The 19,058-nt window shown below is 40.1% G+C and overlaps 1 protein-coding gene across 12 annotated transcripts in view; it reads left to right on the top strand.

Annotated features, from left to right (window-relative positions):
* Positions 1-19,058, top strand: part of ADCYAP1R1 (ADCYAP receptor type I) — a 150,739-nt gene that overhangs the window by 115,777 nt on the left and 15,904 nt on the right. For all 12 annotated transcript variants that reach the window (XM_058031142.1, XM_058031195.1, XM_058031186.1 and 9 more), the window contains 3 exons: positions 2,779-2,839; positions 8,392-8,461; positions 11,130-11,221. In XM_058031142.1, the coding sequence (XP_057887125.1) occupies positions 2,779-2,839; positions 8,392-8,461; positions 11,130-11,221 (223 nt within the window). The remainder of the gene's footprint in view (positions 1-2,778; positions 2,840-8,391; positions 8,462-11,129; positions 11,222-19,058) is intronic.

The raw sequence follows: 19,058 nt of genomic DNA, 5'->3' as shown, positions 1-19,058 counted from the left end.
TCCAGGTCCAGCTTGTGTTGGTGGACACAAACTCCGATCACTTCAGATTCAAAGCAGCATCAGCAATAACCATTAATAACCCTCCAGTTTGGACAGTTCTGTTTTGTTTTTTTTTTTAAAAACACAATTATTTTTTCATTTCTCACACGTTTCAGCTGGACTCACAGTTGCCCTGATCTGGTGGAAGCAATTGGCAATTTGCAAACCCATCAGAGGCACCTCCAGACTCCTGATTCCATCCCTGGAGGGCAAATGCAGCCCCTCAGCTCAGGGCTGGTGGGGAGGGAGATGCACTGAAGCAGTGAGAAAGAAGAGCTCAGCACTTTGCAGCATCTGGATGTTGATCTGTTCCTCCAAATGTGCTGAGACCTCAGTGTCCTCATCTTGAGGGATTAATGAGAACTACATATGGCTCTGTTGATCCAGGCAGTTTTTCCTTCCTAAATCTGCAATGTGCTGGGGAATTCTCTGGATGGACTGCTGTCTTCCTGAGCTTTCTGCTAATGCCTGCTCCTAATGATGCCTCAGGTTTTAGCTTTTAAATTTTTCAGATTCTGTGCTGCTTTAGTGTGTGGGTCTGAGCTCCACATCAGGGCATGGTGAGCTCTGTGCACAGAGCAGGGAGACAAAACAATTCCTGCTCCAGCTGGGCACCAAGGACAAATGATCCAAATCTCAGCCCCAGAGCACAAACCCCGTGGGCTGGAGAGAGAAAAACAAGCAGGGTGGGACTGCCTGGGCTAAAGCTGGAATGGGACAATGAACTGCAAGGTGCAAATGGAGCAGAACTGATCCCAGGGAGAGACCCCGGGAGCGCTCGTGCATTTTGGGGCCATTTTGGTTCATCTTGGGTGCAGCCCTGGCTGGGCTCTGGTGCTGCCCAAGGTGCATCCATGGAGGAGATGCTTTTGATAAATCCCTGCTTTATTCTTTAGCTCTGTCCAGTCTCTGTTCTAGGGCATCCTTGACAAGGATCACTAACTCAGGGCAGCACCAGTCAGCAAGAATAAATCTCAGCCTTCAGGGCTTGTCTGTTTCCTAACGTTCCTCAGAGGCTGAAAAGGAGGCGATGGAGAGATAGAAACCTTTTGATGTAAAGAAAAGTAGTGTGAGGATTTGTATATTCATGCAGCAGATGGTTCAAAGCTCCAAGCTGATCTGAAACATGGGGTTTTTAAATGCATTTCTATGACACATTTAGTTTTAATTCTGCCTTTCTGCGCATTTTAGAGATTTGGAACGCTATTCATAGCATCAAAATTTATATAGAGGAAACTAAATAAAACATGAGACCCATGTTTTACAAAACCAAAGAATGGTTTGGATTGGAAGAGACCTTAAAACTCATCTCATTCACACTCCCCCTTCTCTGGACACTTTCCACCATCCCAAGTTGCTCCAACCCTCATCCTTGGACACTTCCAAGGATGGGACACCCACAGCTTCTCTGGGCAAATACTTGATATTTTAAAGTTCATTTGATACAATTAAAATTAAAGTTTGATATTTAAAAATTAATCTTAACTCTTTTAAGGGCAAAAATATTTTTTCTCAGTGTTTTCTATGTCTTCACCTGTGAGAAAAGCAGACTTCAACTGAAATTTAATATGGATGATTTCTTCTTCCCAAAGCCTGTCATTTTATTTCTATATATAATTTTCCTTTCAAATTCTTCTCTTTGTGGTTGTTTGAAGGAGGAGGGCTCCATCAGTCACCCAGGTCTAACAGGGATATATTTATTTCTGATGGTGGGAATTTGATTAGACAGAGGCTCGTCTAAGTGGTTCAAATGACTGATTAATTAATGTGACATCAACAGAGTCTTGCAAAATGTATTAAATATAATTGTTCCTGTCAACTCACCACAGTCTTGTTCAAGGTCCTTGTTATCAAGGTCCTTGTTTTGTTTGGGTTTCAGCATTTCATTTTTCCAGTGGTGCCTGAACAGATGTCAGCAGTTTCTTGTCAAAGATTTTATTTACCATAGAGTGGAGATCCAACTTACCCAGAGTTGTCTTGCATAAATGCATTAATAAATAAAAATATTTCCACGGCGGAAAAAAAAACCAACACATTTCTAGGATTTTCAGAAAGCAAAATAAGTCCAGGTTTCTCAGTGAGTTCTTACTGTTTCAATTAAATTTACATTTAACATGCATTTTTTGAAAATGAAGAAACATCTGAAATAGGAATTAAATCCTTACCCCAATACTCTTTTTTTTTTTTGGAGTCTGTTGTTTTGTTCTGGTATGTTTTTAATGGAAAAAAATTAAATATTCCAGTGAGCAGAGGAAACTTCTCATCTGTGAATAACTAAAGAAAGATCGGTTATTTACACTGTACCAGAGAAAATGCAACATATGTAAATAATTTACAACAATACCACTGAAGAATACAGAGAATCCAATAATGCTATTCCAGCTCAACATCTGGCACTGCAATTCTTGCATGATTCCAGTAGCTCTAAACATGGATGTGGTTGATTCTCCTCTGTCCAGGCTTTGTTTTGTTCTTCATGCAGTGAGATGCAAAGCAAAGCACTGAGCAATAATGACCTGGCACAGCATCAATTTTTTCCTGTTCCCAGTTCTGCTCCTACAACCCCACCCCTGACTGACAGGGATGTTTCTGGAGCTCTGAATTAACTCAATAAAATGCTTTATGCCATGCACAAATGCTGTTAGGAAATAAAACCTCAGTGGAGAGTTTGCATAAATGCTCATTGCTGAGTATCAAGTGTGTCTGGACTGTTCATGTGTTGCTGTCTTGTCTCTGCAGGCACCCCAACAATTTGTGTCACTGTCTGGGCAGTGCTGAGGCTCCACTTCGATGACACTGGGTAGGTGTTGCTGTGTGGGAAATGGTTCCAGGTGCATCCAGCACTGTGGCAAGGGTGCCACAGGAGTGAGGGTGGTGGTTGGAGAGGAATCAGAGTGAGAGAATCCTTGAGGTTGGGAAAGGCCTCCAGGGTCACTGAGTCCAAGCTGTGACTGATCCCCACCTTGTCCCCAGCCCAGAGCACTGAGTGTCACCTCCAGGGATGGTGTCTTGGTTTGAACAGACAGGTGTCTGCTAAGGAAGGCAGGAGCCTCCCTTGAAATGGAAAATGTGATATTACCGCACCTGAGTGGGCGCGGCTGGTGTGAGAGAGACGGTGAATCTTGTTTCTTGAATCCGAAGGCTTGATTTATTAAGATATTATATATAATACGTTATTACTATACTAATAGAATATAGAGAGAGGTTTGCAGAGCAGCTAGGCTAGCTAAGAATAGAAAGAAAGAATCTATAACAAAGTTGTGGCCAAGGACTCAGTCCCCTAGCTTGCACTGGTGATTGGCCCTTAATTATAAACATAGGAAATGAGCCAATCAAGGTGTCCCTGTTGCATTCCACAGCAGCTGATAACAATTGTTTACCTTGTCTTCTGAAGCCTCTGGCCTCCAGAAGACGCAGAAATCCGAAAGAAAGGATTTCTGTGGAGAAATGTCTGCGACAATGTAAAGCCCCTCCCTCTAAATTATTATAATTTTGAAATTAAGGGGCTCTCAGGCAAAGAAATGGGAATAGGAATAACAGTTCTTTAATAAGAAAATAAAAAATATAAATGCAATAGTACAAACAAAAAACCCACATCCCTGCCAGAGTCAGGCCATGCCCTGCCCCTGTGTGTCAGGGGGTGTCCCAGCCCCATCCCAGGGAGGCTCAGCCCTCCTGCAGTGCCAGCTGTGGCTCTGCTGCAGCAGGGATCCTGCACAAGGGGGGAGTTTTCCTCTGCAGCTCCAGGGCTGCTGCAGATGGGCCTGGGCTCCCTCTGGCCATGCAGGGCAGCAGAAAGCTGCTCCTCTGGCAATGCAGGGGGCAAAGGCTGCTGTGCTGTGCCAGGCTCAGATTGGATCCAGGCAGGAATGCTTGGCTCCTCCCCTGGGCGGAGCATCTCCCCATGGGATGCTGGGATTGGATCAGCCCTGCAGGGACACTCAGTGGCCATGGACAGCAGAGATCTCCTGCAGGGAGGGTTGGCTGTGGGAGAGATAAAAGAAAAACTGCCCCATGGACAGCAGAGAACTGCCCCAGCTCTGACAGATAGGAATAGAATTCCCCTATTTCCAGCCTAAGACAGATGGGGACTCCAAACCTCCCTGGGCAGCCCCATCCAAAGTTCAAAAACCATTTGAGTGAAAAAAATTTCCTGATGTGCAGCCTGAACCTCCTGTGGCACAACTTGATGCCATTTTCTCTTGTTCTCTTTTCTCCTTTCATTTCTCACACCCATTTGTGTACTAACACAATTTAGGTCCAGAGGTTCAAGTACTTTTCTGTTCATAGAGTTGCAATTTGATGTCTGTGCCACCACTGCAGTGGGGAATTCCTAAAAGATTAAGGCATCAAACCTGTAAAATTGCAGCTGGCCCCATTCCCTGCTCCATTAATTTACTGGAGTGCAGGATATTGTTTGTCTTATCTTACAAGTGGAATCCCACGTAATTCTCTGGTTTTTTTCCCACTGATTGTGGAGTAGGATGAAAGTGATGAGCTCACCTGTAGAAATTATTGGAGATAAGTCTAGTAAAATGAAAGAAATCTGCACAAGGCATTGCTGAGCTTTGATTTGCCAGGGCAATTGGGAGTTTAGCTTCCCACTGAGGAAGATTTTCCATGAATTTTGCTAGGGAGATGAACAGAGATGAAACAGAAATCCACATTCTGTCTTCTGTGTGGAAAAAAATTATTTCATAAAGAATTCAAAAGGGTAGGTCCTTTCCAAATTGTCTCTTTTGGTAGAGAAACAAAGGCTGCAAATATCCTGTTCTAAAGGACCAGAAGGAAAAGCTGCTCCCAGAGCTGGACCTGCATGGTTTGGTAGTCAGTATCTGCTCCCATAGAGCAGCAGGTGTGGCAGGTAGGATTGGATGTGTATTTACACCTTGAAAACACAAACTTGGCAATGTTTTTAATGAGCTATGCTTGAACCTGGTGAAATGTTAGAAAAAATGAGGCAGACTGAGAAAAATTTCAAAAATCAGTCAGTGGTTCTTTGAAAACACAGAACTGATGGAAAGGCACTTCATACCAAAATCCCATTCTCAAGTCATTGAGGCTTATGCTTTAATTTTGCCTAATTTGGAAATACATCAATGCAAAATTTCCACAAAACTCTTTGTTCTGTCAGGTTTTCTTCATCCTTGTCCTTTCAGAATCTCTCTGGAAAGCAAATAAAGCCTTTCCTCCACTGGGGATGCCAGTGCTGTGACCCAATGTTCTATTTTGACATTAAGACAAATTAAATCATTTATTTCCATGCAAAACAAGCCAGAAACCCCTGTTGTGTCATTATTAGGATCACAGCACTGGCCCTGAAAGCACTAATTTCTCTTACTGGTCCAAACAGCCCTTGCATTTTGCAGGTAGGGAGAATGTCTCGCAGAAGGAAAAAAGAAGAAAAAGAAACGAAAAACCAAAGCAACCGAGGCAATTCCTATTATTTAGAGAAGCTATTTAGCATGCAAGACATTTAGACAGGTTCTAGCTGAGAGTCTCAGTGGTTACTTCTTAAAAATCAGCTGGCATTGTTCTGGGAGTGGGGGAGAAGCCAGCATGAGCCCGAAAATGTGGAAATTACTGAACTGGAAAACCTCAGTGGCAAAGGCATGGACTGAAATACAGGCTCAGAGCTCCTGCCTGTTCCTTACAAAACTGGCAGAGCTCCCTCAAATTCAGCTCCTGACTTCCATCCCTGGAAGTGGCAGGATTGAGGAGGTAAATGCAGCTCTGTTGATCCAGAACTCTGCTCCTGATTTAAGCGGAGTTATTCCAGACGTGCACCAGAGATCAGACTCTGCCCTCTGAGAATGGAAATCACATCCCTTCCCCAGCCCCCTGGCTCCCTTCCCTTCATCCATCCTGGAAAAAGTAATTTCTTTTCATCCTGCACTGCGGGGAAGCATTTGACAGAAATTAGGGAGCTTGTTTTTGCGGGAAATCCCAAATTTTCATGCGTAGTGCAGAAAATTCCAAACGTTCTGTGGTGCATTCCCACTTTTTTTTTTTTATCTGAGGAGGAGATGGTGGCTCCTTCCCCCACATTTATCCTGTAGGTGGTCACAGGGACTGGATATCCTTGGAAATCCTTGAAAATCTCTGTGTGAGATTGATCTGCTTCATTGCTGACATCTACAAGGTGGAAGTTGGGAATTGAGCCCCTGGAAAAACAGGGGAGTGGTTTAAGTAGAAGAAAGGGTCTAAGAAGAGGAGAAGGAAAAAGCAGAGAGGTCTGAGAACAGGAATTTGTAGGGGATGATGTATCAGAGTGCACATTTAAAATATATCAGTGTGGGGAAAAAATAAAAACCAAAACAACCTCCAAGGTTCTCTTTGTCCCAGCCAGATTCTGGGATAATTAACTGGGCTGTTACAGTCCAGATAACTGGAATTAGAGGTGGATTCCTATCCTTGTAATTCCTCATCCCTACACAAATTGCCATGCATCAATATCTGCTTTTACGGCTAAATTAATAATTAATAATTTGCCCAGATTCTTCCAGTATTGGTCAATTCACTAAAGACTTACGGGGCAGATTTAATGTCCATCATAAGGAGGTTGAGCTCTGCAAATAATGGGTAATTTTCAGTGGACAGCACCTAATTTATAAATGCATAAAAGGAATTTAAAAGATAATTGGTGATTTTAGTTCCATATCGTTGTTGATCACTGACAAAAAGCCTGATTTCCACACTGTGGCTGAGGAGATCCCCCTGAGCATTTATCTCCTCTCAAATATTTTAAGTTGGGCATCCAAAGTGAGATAACTAGGAAATATTAATTTGCATTTAAAAATCTCAGTCATCAACCCCTTAGATTTTGGGTGGTTTCAGGTTTCCATGTACAAACAGAAGGAAAATTACATAATTTTGTGTAAATTTTCTCACTTCTCACCAGCTGTACCATGCAAATCCTTATTGTTGGTTTTAGGGGAATCCAGTAAAGTATTTTCCATCTGAAATGGATAAATATTGTTCATCTGAAAATAATGAAAGAATGAAAAGAATGAAAAAGAAAAGAATGAATATTGTTCAACTGCAAATATTTAAATGAAATTTCCAAGCCAAGCATCACTCAGCCATTTGGGATTTCTCTCACACACACTGTGATGATGGGATTTTAGCTCTGCCTCCTCACTTTTACACATGTATGTAGTTTTGTTTGAAGATTTTCCCTTTTCCCCCAGATGCTACCACACAACCATTTAAATGACACTGAAGTTGTAGTAAGCTCTCATGAGACCAGCAGTGTTTTATTCCTGTGTGTTCTTCCCAATTGTTTTTTGGCATTTGACAAATGCACCATGACAGCTTCTGCTGGGACTTTGGCTCATTTCCCAGTGGGAAAGAAAAAATTCCTTCTCAGAACTGCAAGTACAATTTAGACAGATTTCTGTGATTTTATATTTTCTAGAGAGAAGATCGGGGGAAGAAAGTGGAGGCAAATGAAAGTTGACAAATTCTTGATGACTTAAAAAAGTCATGAAGACATTTCTCAAAAATAAATAGCAGACATTATATTAGTGTAGCCTGGAAAATAAGATTATTTTCATTATTATTTGTTTTCTAGCTCTAAAAATATATGTTAGCATTAAAACTCTCTTTGAATATAAGCCATATATTTGAATATCCTAGTGCACCTGTGTGAAATAACCTTCTGCAGAATCCTTTGGTGATTTCAGAGGAAGATTTTAAATTTTGGGGCCAAAATGTCATTTTATTTATGATTTACTCACTAGCAACAGCTTAACAAAGGAGCTGATCCCAACTCCTGCCCAGTATTTGATCCTTCTCAGATGAATCCTGGATAGGACTTGCAACACAATGACTGGAAAATCATTCCAATATGTGAATACAACCAGGATCTTGGTGTACTGGAAATGTGTAAAAATCCTTGTGTCAGGGCCAGAAATCAACATTTGTATCTGTTAACCCTGGAAAAGTAATTGAGACATCAAACTTTGGAATAACCATCAAAAAACCCCAAATCCATTGACTTATCTCTTTTTCTTTTCTTTTGAAGGGACAACTTTAGGGTTGTATTACAGACACAGAAATACACTTAAAGGGTTTTTCCAAAATATCTAAGCTGTTTAATAGGAACACCATCAAAACTGCCACAAAAATACTTATTTTACTTCCAAATGATTGTGGAAAGGCTCTAAAAGAAAGCTGCAATAAGACAAAGTAAAGAACTATCACTTTGAATTAGATATAATAATTTAGCTGCAGAACCAACCTCCCACATTCTGCCCCCTTAAAAACAGTTGTAAGTTCATTAATTTCATTGTTTTGTCTTTTTTTTTTTCTTTCTCTTTCCCCATCCCATTCTTTCCTCAATGATTGCAGCTGCTGGGACATGAATGACAACACTGCCTTGTGGTGGGTGATCAAGGGTCCCGTGGTTGGGTCCATCATGGTGAGTACAACTTGGAGAAGACAATTCTTCTTCTTTCCTGAGGACAAACAACCAATTTAAACACCTTCAAATACTTTACAAACTGTGCTGCACCCCTGTGGAAAAATTCTCTAAATTCCCATCATTTGTCACCCACAACGCCAAGGAATTTAATCATTAAGAAGGATTAATACAAATTTAATGATGGAGCACTGCCTGCAAGCCAAGGAGTTATTCAGTTAAACACAGACACAAATGCTCTAATTAAGACCCCAGAGCATGAGGGACATTTGTCTGGGGCTGGCAGAGGTGTCATAGGATGTGTGGAAATTCTGGGCCAATTGGGGCGGCAGCTGAAGGCCAAGTGGGACAATCCAGGGCGCCTAAAGCAATAGTAAATTTTAAACAGTGAATTTAAGAATTTAAATGTAGTAAATTTAAATAGTAAAATAGTAAATTTTCCCTGGTCAGTGACCTGAAAAATGTACTCTGCCTGCTCAATGGGATTAACTTCACAGCTGCATGTATTTATCTAATATTAGATTAAAAATAGTACTTGGTCATAGTGTATATTGTCAGCAAGGTGTCTGAGCTCTCTTTAATTGATGGAACTCTTGGATTTAGCTCAAGTTTTGTCAGATACCTGCACATGGAGGACTGAGAGGTTCTAAAGTGCCCTGTTTGGCCTTAACAGAACAGCTAAACTTGGAAAGAATTACTGGAAGTCATTTAGTCCAACCTCCCTGATTAAACAGGATTTCCTAGAACATTAAATTCAGGAGTGTGTACAGATGGATTTTGAATATCTGAAGAGAAGGAGATTTTCTGGTGCTCCAAATAATATGAGAATTTTAAAATGCTGTTGGTCTCCTGCATTTAGGAAAATAAATCGAGCTCCTGGCCAATATGGTCAGTGGCACCTGAAAATCTGTCAGGCTTGCCACATGGAAGTGTCTCATTCTGAGCATTCTAAGTTGGTCTCCACACTCCACAGACATAATTGATCAGGTTTTCAGTGGGTTTTGTAGGAATTCAGACATCCAGCTCACGGGTGACCAATAAACCAGGAAGTTTCATCAGGTTTGGTTTTTCTCCTTTGAAATCTTTGGACAGCTCTGTAAAATCCAGCAGCTGTCAGAGAAATGAAGGGAAATTCAGCAAATTTCAGCACCAAAACAGAGAGGGTTCAATGATCCAAGGTTTTTGTCCATGTGTGAATTTCCATGTTTTACAGGCGTAGTCTATGAAGGATCATGTTCTGCTTAGAGAATCAGTTAAAACTGGTTTCTGTTGAAGGCATTAAAGGACCAAAAAACCAGCAAGAGACAACTGGGCTTCTCCAGCCCTTTGCAGTCCTCAGATCAGATAGAAACTTCTAGAAGAGAGTTCTAGGTGCTGAGAATTTTAGACTTTCTGTACTGACAGACTCTGACTCCCAAGAAACCAATACATTTGACCTGAAGCCATAGAAAAAGCTTCCAAAATTGGTTGATGACACTAGAAGTGTGCAGTTTAATTAGAAGTGTATAATATCACAAGGTGGAAAACTTAGAGTTTGGGGTTTTAGAATATAGTAATATATACAGAACAAGATAGAAATTTTAAAACAGAGACTAGTCCTTCCTCTTCTTCATCTTCTTCTTTATAAGTTTGAGCAGTATTTTGTAATTAAACAGAAACAGACTTTGAGTGATTAGTTACTATGTTAAAGTGAAAATAATTTAAATTTAATTTCCTAATTAGATAGTTTAACCTTAAAAATCCTTATAAAAAAAAATAGTTAACCATTTTATACCTTGTTAGTAGAATACTACAGAACTCCCTACCTGTGAGGCTGTAACATAAATAAGAAAAAATAAACATTTGTGTCAAGTATCTTCAGGTACCTTCAATCCCAATCTCATTAAAAAAAAAAAAAACACAGAACAAACAAGCAAACAAAAAAGTGAAAACAAACAACAACAACAAAACCCACACCAACAAAAATCCCCCAAAAAACCCCAAAACAATTCAAAAAACCCCACAAGCCAAAATCCAACATTATAATAGTGCCCCATGTGAGAATCAAACTCACAATCTTCAGATTATGAGACTGATGCTGATGCTCATGTTCAGTTTCTGATCTCCCTGTAGGAGTGTAAGATTTTATAATGGACCAACTTAAACTTCCACTGCTCAGGCTCTAAGAAGCTGTGGAGTTGGTGACAGCCAAATCTCAAGCCAAAGCATTGAAATAAACTAATTTTATCATTCTCCAGGTTTTTAAAACTAGTGGAAGCTGTTAAACTGAGAAGTCTGTTGGTCAGAGAATGAGAGTTAAAAATGCCTTTACTCTCAAGGTTTTTATTTTAGTTGTTTTTTGTTTGTTTGGTTTTTTTTTTTTTTTTTTTGTGCAGGGGTCTTGCTTTTTGCTCTGCACAGGTTGATAATGAAAAATGTTGAAAATTTCCATTTATGTTTCTCTTCTCTTGTCTCGAAACTGTAGAAATTGTGCTTCATTTTAGCTGCAGCAAGGGGAATAAGACCCTTGTGAACTTTTCCCATTACTCCTGGCCCTATAAAACTTTCAGACTGTGTTTTGGAGAAGAAAAAGGAAATCTAACCAGCAAGTCACTGGGAATGTCTCATTTTCATAATTTATAAAAGTATGTCATGGTCACCATTTTTTATTTTTTTGTCTTTCCCCCAGATAAACTTTGTGCTTTTTATTGGCATAATTGTGATACTTGTGCAGAAACTCCAGTCACCTGACATCGGGGGCAATGAATCCAGCATTTACTTGTAAGTACGAATAAAGCAGTAATCAATTTAAATTATTGATATACACATAGGAAAAACCCACAAAGTAAAAAAAGAAACCTCAGTTGAATTAGGCTGATTTTTGAAAAGAGTTCCAAGGTCTATTAAATTAATTTGATTTTTACTTTAATTTTTCAATCCATCAGCCATGAAAGTGCATTTTAATGCCAGCTTTCACATTTCTTTAAAAGGCCTATTAAATAAGCATAAATACAAGATTAAAACCAAACCCAAACCAAATCTAATGTTTTTACATGTGAGTTATCTCAAAATTAATATATTGGTATGAAAATTGTTGTTATCCTCATGGGATGGTTGGTTTGCTGTGCTTCATAAGGTCCAGGACATGGTTCAAAGTTCACTGAAATCAATGAGATTTGGTGAAAAGTTTTAATTAATTTTATGCTGAATTGCAGTGTAGGAAGATCCCCTAGACATACTTACGTCCATATTTCTTGTAAATTTAAATACATTTCACTTAAGCCAAACATTTCACACACACCCCCTTAAAATTGCTTTAGAATTAAAATTAAAAACACGAATCTTAAAATTTTCCTCTAGATGTTTGCAGCTTTGTGATTTACATGTTCTTTTTAAGCTGGAATCCTTTTTATTAGTTTCTATCTCAAAAGAGAGCAGAGGCTGACCAGTTGAGGTGGTTGTCATCATGATTTTGAGAGCATGCAGTCATTCTCCATATAAAAATTGTATAATCCTCCAGAATAACTGGGATGTGGGGCAGCACCTCTGGTGCTGGCCTAAACACCACACACATTTGGTTTTGGGAATTTTTTGTGAGCTTGAGTGTTTTCTTGCACACATAGACATAGGTAGGACTATTTAATTTAGTACTAAATTCCTGATGAAAATAGACAAGCGATGAACACCTTAAATAAAACTAAAAGATGTTAGGGTAAAGTAAGAGATGCTTATTTTGGTAGCGAATACAATTATCCAGTGATTAGTTTCACCCTAAGCAAGCACAATCATAATATACTGATGTCATCCATCTAAATGAGAATTTTCAGGGAAAAATATGTCCTCCAGCTGCCTATTTTTCTTGTTTTTTTCCCCCTTTATCTAGTTGAGATTTGCATTAAATAATAATATTTTCCACATCAATTTTCATGTCTGTAGCCAGACATCCACTTACTGAAAGCACTGCCCCCTTCATCTTGCTCTAAACTGTGTTTCCACAGCTAAAAATAATGTTTTAAATTGATTCTGTGGGTGGATTTACCTCAGAAATAAAACTGAGGATGAGACTTAGTTAACTTGTGCATGGTCTGCCTAGGGCTTGCATGAAGGCTTGTATGTTCTGCTAGGAAGTCATCCCTGAGTTTTTGGAACTTAATGAACACCTGAGATGTGCAGAGCTGGTTCCGAGTCTGAATTTTTCAGTGCATGTTTGGTGTCTGCTGCACATCTCACAATATGAAGCAAAGCATGCCACGGACTCCAAAGATTTAACTGGATTATCAAACATCCCTCGTCATGCTGGATCAATATGGTGACTGGGTTTTGCTGGTGTTTTTCCTATGTGTATAGTTAGCCACCAAAACCAAGAGAAAACATCATATTTTCTGTTCCATTCGCTGCCATTATTTTTTTCCTCATGTTTTTTTGCAACTTTTATAACCGGGTGTGTATAAATCGATCTCGCATTGATGTATGTGTTATGGAGTGGAGTGTTGTTTATCCAAACAGATTTGACAGCAGAAAAGTTCACACAGGGACGATAAAAAGGAATCAAATTGAGAATTCTGTGCAGATATCCACCAGACAGAGTCAATATTTGTGCACACATACCCTGTAAAAAGAGAGTTTGTAAGGAAGGAAGACAATAGATCATAATCTGGTTCTGTCACCATATTGAAATATCTCACATTTAGACTCATATCAAGCATTTTCCGTGTTCCATTTTGCTGTTTCAACCTATTGTAGCATCATTCCATCAGACCAAATTCCTCATGCAGATCTTTATTCCAGAACATCTTTAAGCACTTTCCCTTTAGTAGGTGAGGAACGATGAGGTTGAGGAAGGATTTTCAGCCTGTTTCTGACGGTAATACCTCATGGATCTGCAGCAGGGATTGAGATTTATTCCAATATCAGTCTTCCATTTTTTGGAATAACCAGACAGCTTGTGCTTCCATCATCAAAAAAAAAGAAAAAGTAAAATAAAATACCCCAAAAACTTGGCTACTTACTTTGAGCAGGATTTTTTTTATATGTTTGGTACTTATTTAGGTTCAGGTCCTTGTAATGTTTATTTTTGTTAGAAAAATCTACCTCTGGTTCTATTTCACAGACATGGTGGTGATGGTTCTGCAAAGCACTTAAGCCTGTATTTGATTTTTAAAGCCCCAGGGATGGGCTTAAATTCAAAGATTAATCATTTATTGCTACCACTGTGCATTCATTATTAAAATCTCCCGCTGGAGAAGTTGGCTGGGAGCTATGACAGGACCATGGCAGAAGAGAGCACTGCAGGGGAACTGAGGCTTAATTAATGCAGTGCAGCCACTGGAGAATATAAGATCTACCTTAAAATAAATGAAACAATCATTTGTATCATGTGCCATGCATTACCAGGGTCTTACTCCCATTAAAAAAAATTATAGACTTCCTCTCTAAACAACCCAATCATTTAGGCTGACAACAACCTGGGAACACGTTGTTGATTCCTCACAATTTTCCTGGAGTGGCCAAGAGCTTTGGTGGTTATAAACTTCCATTTTACCCACTTGTATGTCCAGTTATCCATCACCAGTCTCATTCCTCCCCAACCTTTCCTCATGCCTTAGTTCCCCTCAGAGCTGCCTGCATGCTGCTGAGACCCCAAAATCCCACCAGGTTCTGGGAGGGCAATCACTCCATCTTTGCTTTGCTGATGTTTTTGAGAGAAACTCCTCTTTACTGCTGAAAATACTGGGGGTCTCTAAAATACAGATTCATCAAAAAGTCTAAGCAGGTGAGGCAGGAATTCAAGAATAGAAGACACCTCATTAATGATAATTTTTATTATTTTGGGTTATTTTTCTAAGAAACTTTCACACTTCCTCCCAATAGTCATCATAACCCTGAGTTACTTTTTAGTGTGAGGAGTGCCAAAGATGCAAGATTTTTTTCTTGAAACATGTCTGGTTTCAGTTAATCTTGTGTCAGTCCTGAATAATCCTGCCAAATTAAGCATTGAACCAAAGCAAGATCAGTAATGCAAATGGAATAGATTTTTAGCTGAGGGATAAGTTCTGAGATCCCCAGGAGATGGGGAAACATAAAGAGCTATTGATTGTACTGTTAGAGTAATTAGGACAGCTATTAACGAAGTTCAGGCAGGTTTCTCACCCCAGCTGGTGAAATAAACAGCAGTAATGTCCCATGGTTACAGACATAAAATGGTTTGGGTTGGAAGGGGCCTTCAAATCATCCAGTGCCACCCCCTGCCATGGGCAGAGACACCTTCCACTATCCCAGGTTGCTCCAAACCCTGTTCAACCTGGCTTTGAACAATTCCAGGCATCCAGGGGCAACCACAGCTGCTCTGGGCACCCTGTGCCAGGGCCTCACCTCCCTCACAGTGAATAAGTTTTTCCCAATATCCAATCTAAACCTACTGTCTTTCCATTTAAAGCCATTTCCCCTTGTGACATGTCCTATTTAATCTCACAGAACAAATGGCTATGTCTTGAATTGGTGCCAGTATTTTCCATGCAGTTATAAATTAATTAACATGATTCCAAACAGAAAGAACCCCCTGATTTTAGCAGTCTTCAATTGCAGTTTGTAAATATCAGTGAAGGCTGACCTAGAACTGAGGCTGGACAGAGCTAAAGAATAAAGCAGGGATTTATTAAAAGGCCTCCATGGCTGCACCTTGGGCAGCACCAGAGCCCAGCCAGGGCTGCACCCAAGATGAACCAAAATGGCCCCAAAATGCACGAGCGCTGCCGGGGTCTCTCCCTGGGATCAGTTCTGCTCCATTTGCACCTTGCAGTTCATTGTCCCATTCCAGCTTTAGCCCAGGCAGTCCCACCCTGCTTGTTTTTCTCTCTCCAGCCCACGGTGTTTGTGCTCCTGGGCTGAGATTTGGGTCATTTGTCCTTGGTGCCCAGCTGGAGCAGGAATTGTTTTGTCTCCCTGCTCTGTGCACAGAGCTCACCATGCCCTGATGTGAAGCTCAGACCCACACACTAAAGCAGCACAGAATCTGAAAATATAAAATCTCAGACCTGAGGCACCAGAAGTAGCAGATTATTTAGGGTTAGTTACCCCAATATTATGAGAGCCAAGTAGCACCATATCAGGAGTCCATTAATTAAATGGGATCTCACAGTCCTGAGGACTGCAAACACATATTCACAACCCTACAATGGCTGGTTCAGCACCCAGAGCAACCCATCAAGCCCACACTATTTGCATGGATTTATCATCTCTCAGTTTCTTCCCTGGAATTTTAGGAAATTGATAATAAAGTGATCTGGCAAGACTTCACTCTTTTTACCATGAAAAATCCAGCCAACAGTGTGTAAACTGGTACATCAAAATCTTTTTTTCAAACATCCTGGTTTTGGCCAAGTTGTTGTAGAAAGAGTACATCACCCCTAAAAAAAAAAAAAAAAACAAAAAACCCCCATATTTCTACAGAGATGCCTACACAAAGCTTAAATTCACGCTGTTATTTTCACAAGCATTGTTGCATTGCTGAAATATTCACTCTAGAGAGAAAATCATCACTATCACTACCAAAACCCACCACTATTATATTTTAGTAGGTGCATGATGTAGATGCATGCTGGAATAGCCCTTAAGATTAAAAAGACCCACACATTTCCATTAAATCTTTGTTTTTTCATTCATTTTCAAATATCAAGCACATATAACTGAAAAAAAAAAAATTCTTCTTTTTATTTTATTATGATTTCCAGTTTATCACGACTGGTATAATTTGGGAGGGGGAAGCTTGTTTCTGCTTTTGCTTTGACAGATTCTTCATAAATTTTGTATCACATGTTGAAAGCTCAATGAAAAGAAAACAAACCCCACATATATAATCTAGCTAATTCAGGTCTACCTCATTCCTCCAATCAGCATCTTGCTGGAAAGAAAGGAGAATCAAGGCATATATCATAGGTAGGTATGATTTTACCTATGCTGCAACCTAGAGGGTTTAGGGCAGCAGAAGCAATGTTGTAACCCAGATGTTTTGGTAAACAACACTCCTCTAAAAATTCACCTCCAAAGTCTCTGGAATCGCAGTGATTCATTCTGCTACCGCTTTGTCTTGCTGCAAGTGCTCAGAGTGCCAGAGTTGGTAATCACTGACAGGGTCCTGGTGCCAAAAGGCTGATTTTTTGACAAGCAGATGGCAGATGTTGGATGGACAGCGTGTTCTCTAGGAGGGCACTGCAAATTTCTGACCCCCAGGTGCTGCCAGACGGGTGCTGGGGGCACCCAACGACCCAGCAGCAAAAGGAACTCGTGTCCTTGGGGTAATCCTTTCCCACCACAGGAAAATGCACTGGGAAACACTGATGGTGGTCATTTGATGTCAGTGCATGGTCAGCAAGGACCTAGTGCTCATTTCTGAGGAATGCCAGGGGAGTAGATGCTGCTTGGATCGACATTAATTCTTGATTTCTTTATTTAAACTGCTAAAAAAAAATGTGCTCATTCCCTCCTAGACTTTTCATGTGAATTGCCCAAGGCAAATTATTATTTTGGGTACTGGTTTGATTTTTTTTTTATTATTTTTTACTTTGGACGTTTTGGGTGGAAAGGATGGGGGTGTTCATTTGTGCCAACCTTTTCAGGCAGATCAAACCTCAGTGTACTCATTAGGAATTTAAGATCATGCAGGCTTTGTACCATAATTAGCAGGAGTGCAATTAACAGGGATTTATTTATTTTCAGATAAAATAATCAAAAGCCCTATTCTGCTTTGATTACCTATCTGTGGTTTCAATTGCTGGAAAATCAAACAGCACAGAATATTTAGTGTGTTTATATAATGTCCCTGGGAGCTGTTATTGCTACTGAACAACTGAGGGTAAAATGCACCTAAATCCCTCAGGTGCCTGTGGCAAGGATAGGAAGGTGAATTTTTAGTTGTCAAATCTACTTTCCCAACATAAACGTTGCCTTTCACCCAGTGCATCTTTTACATTCTTACATAAATGATGAGATTCAATCTCTTTCTACCTGGAAAAGGGTTTTGTTATCTCATGGGCCACCAGCCAGAGGAATATTCCAGAAGAGCAAATCAATATTTATAAAGGAAATTCCATTTCCAATCATAAACAAGCACCTGACCAGAGCTTTGGCGAGATTTAATGTTGAAATCATGGATCACAAATCTTATTTCTTGTTCATGGAAAAGGGTTCTGTTTCTATTATTTGGAAATCTTTAGAAGGCAGATTTTAGGGTGCAAGGCCTTGGCCTGCACAGGTGGTGTCTGTGTGGTGGAGGCTGACTCCTGTCCCTTTTTCTCTTGTAGAAGAATTGAAAAATAGGCTGACTTTGTCTTTAACACTATTTCTGTGGCTGTAAGGCATTTTTATGGGAAATTTTATGGTATCAATGGATATACAGACAGACAAAAGGATACAATGGTGATTTTTGTTGTCAATGAACTCATGAGATTTTGAAATCTGCCTGGGTTTCATGTGTAAGAATTCTCTAATGATGACTTAAAATTTCTCCTTGGCTCCATGATCTCCAGCCTTAAGGAACAAAGTTCTTTGCCCAAAAGAGCAAAGCACAGACTTTTTACCCCCCATTTGTCACAAGAGCAAGCCATGAACTGAAAAAGAGCAATTTTGCATTAGAAGAGAAGCCACTAAAAGATGCTCCTTCTCTTGAAAGCTCAAGGAGGTGTGCAGGTTAGTGAGGGAGAGAATAATGCCAGGCTTTATCCAACACTGCAATTCTCTTTATAGAAATGATTTTTTTCAAGAAAACACAGCAAAGCTTGCTGCACTCTCAACAGTTCTATCGAGGGTTGCATTAGCCCCAACAGCCCTGTTTCCACAGAGTTTGAGGCACCAAAAAAAGGCTAAAGAGCATTTTGTGAGTTTCCATTGAAATGTTAACGTCATGTATCTGGAAATTTCAGATATAAACACTTTTCAAAGACAGCACCAAAGCCATCATGGCTTGATTGCCATAACTGGTATGGAACAGAGCTCAGAACATCCAGGGGCTCAAGCCAGAGGGATTTATACATAAATGCTTGCATCTGTAGGGTGCCTGTGTAAATTTAGGCTTTTGCCCACGCATGTGCTGTCTGAAACATTTTAAATATCTAAAATTGTTCCAGCCTTGCTGCTTTAAAAGGCCCCAAATACTTTAGCAATGTGCACAATATAAAGCTTCATATCGTAAAGGGAGAGTGGCTGCATTTCACTAAATTTGCTGTAACCTTGTACATTTTGCCACACACTGGAGCTTCCTGATTAGCAAAAATGAGGTAGCTTTCAGGAGGAAAATGCAGAATGGATCTCGAATGTGCTTCTGAAGTCACTGCACTTGGTCAGAGTGAAAAATCTAATTTTGATGTGTATTGATAGGCTTCAGTTGTCATGGAGATCAGCAGGATGGGGAACGTCCAGTGCCCAAGGCCACTCAGCTTTTGGAATTATCCACGAATTTGGGTGCAGGATCTTTTATCACAGCAGCTTGCTTAGATCCTGGGAAAAATAATGGGTTTGGAGGATCAGAAAAAATTTCAGAAGTTTCAAATTGAGCGTTTGTGGTATTTTTGAGGTCCCCAGGATGAAGGAGGAATTGAGAATCTGACTCCATGTTCTTAGAAGG

Source organism: Melospiza georgiana, chromosome 1, assembly GCF_028018845.1.
Source record: "Melospiza georgiana isolate bMelGeo1 chromosome 1, bMelGeo1.pri, whole genome shotgun sequence".
NCBI classification, from domain to species: Eukaryota; Metazoa; Chordata; class Aves; order Passeriformes; family Passerellidae; genus Melospiza; species Melospiza georgiana.
The sequence above is the reverse complement of the archived record's forward strand: the minus strand, read 5'-3'. Positions and strand labels throughout refer to the sequence as shown.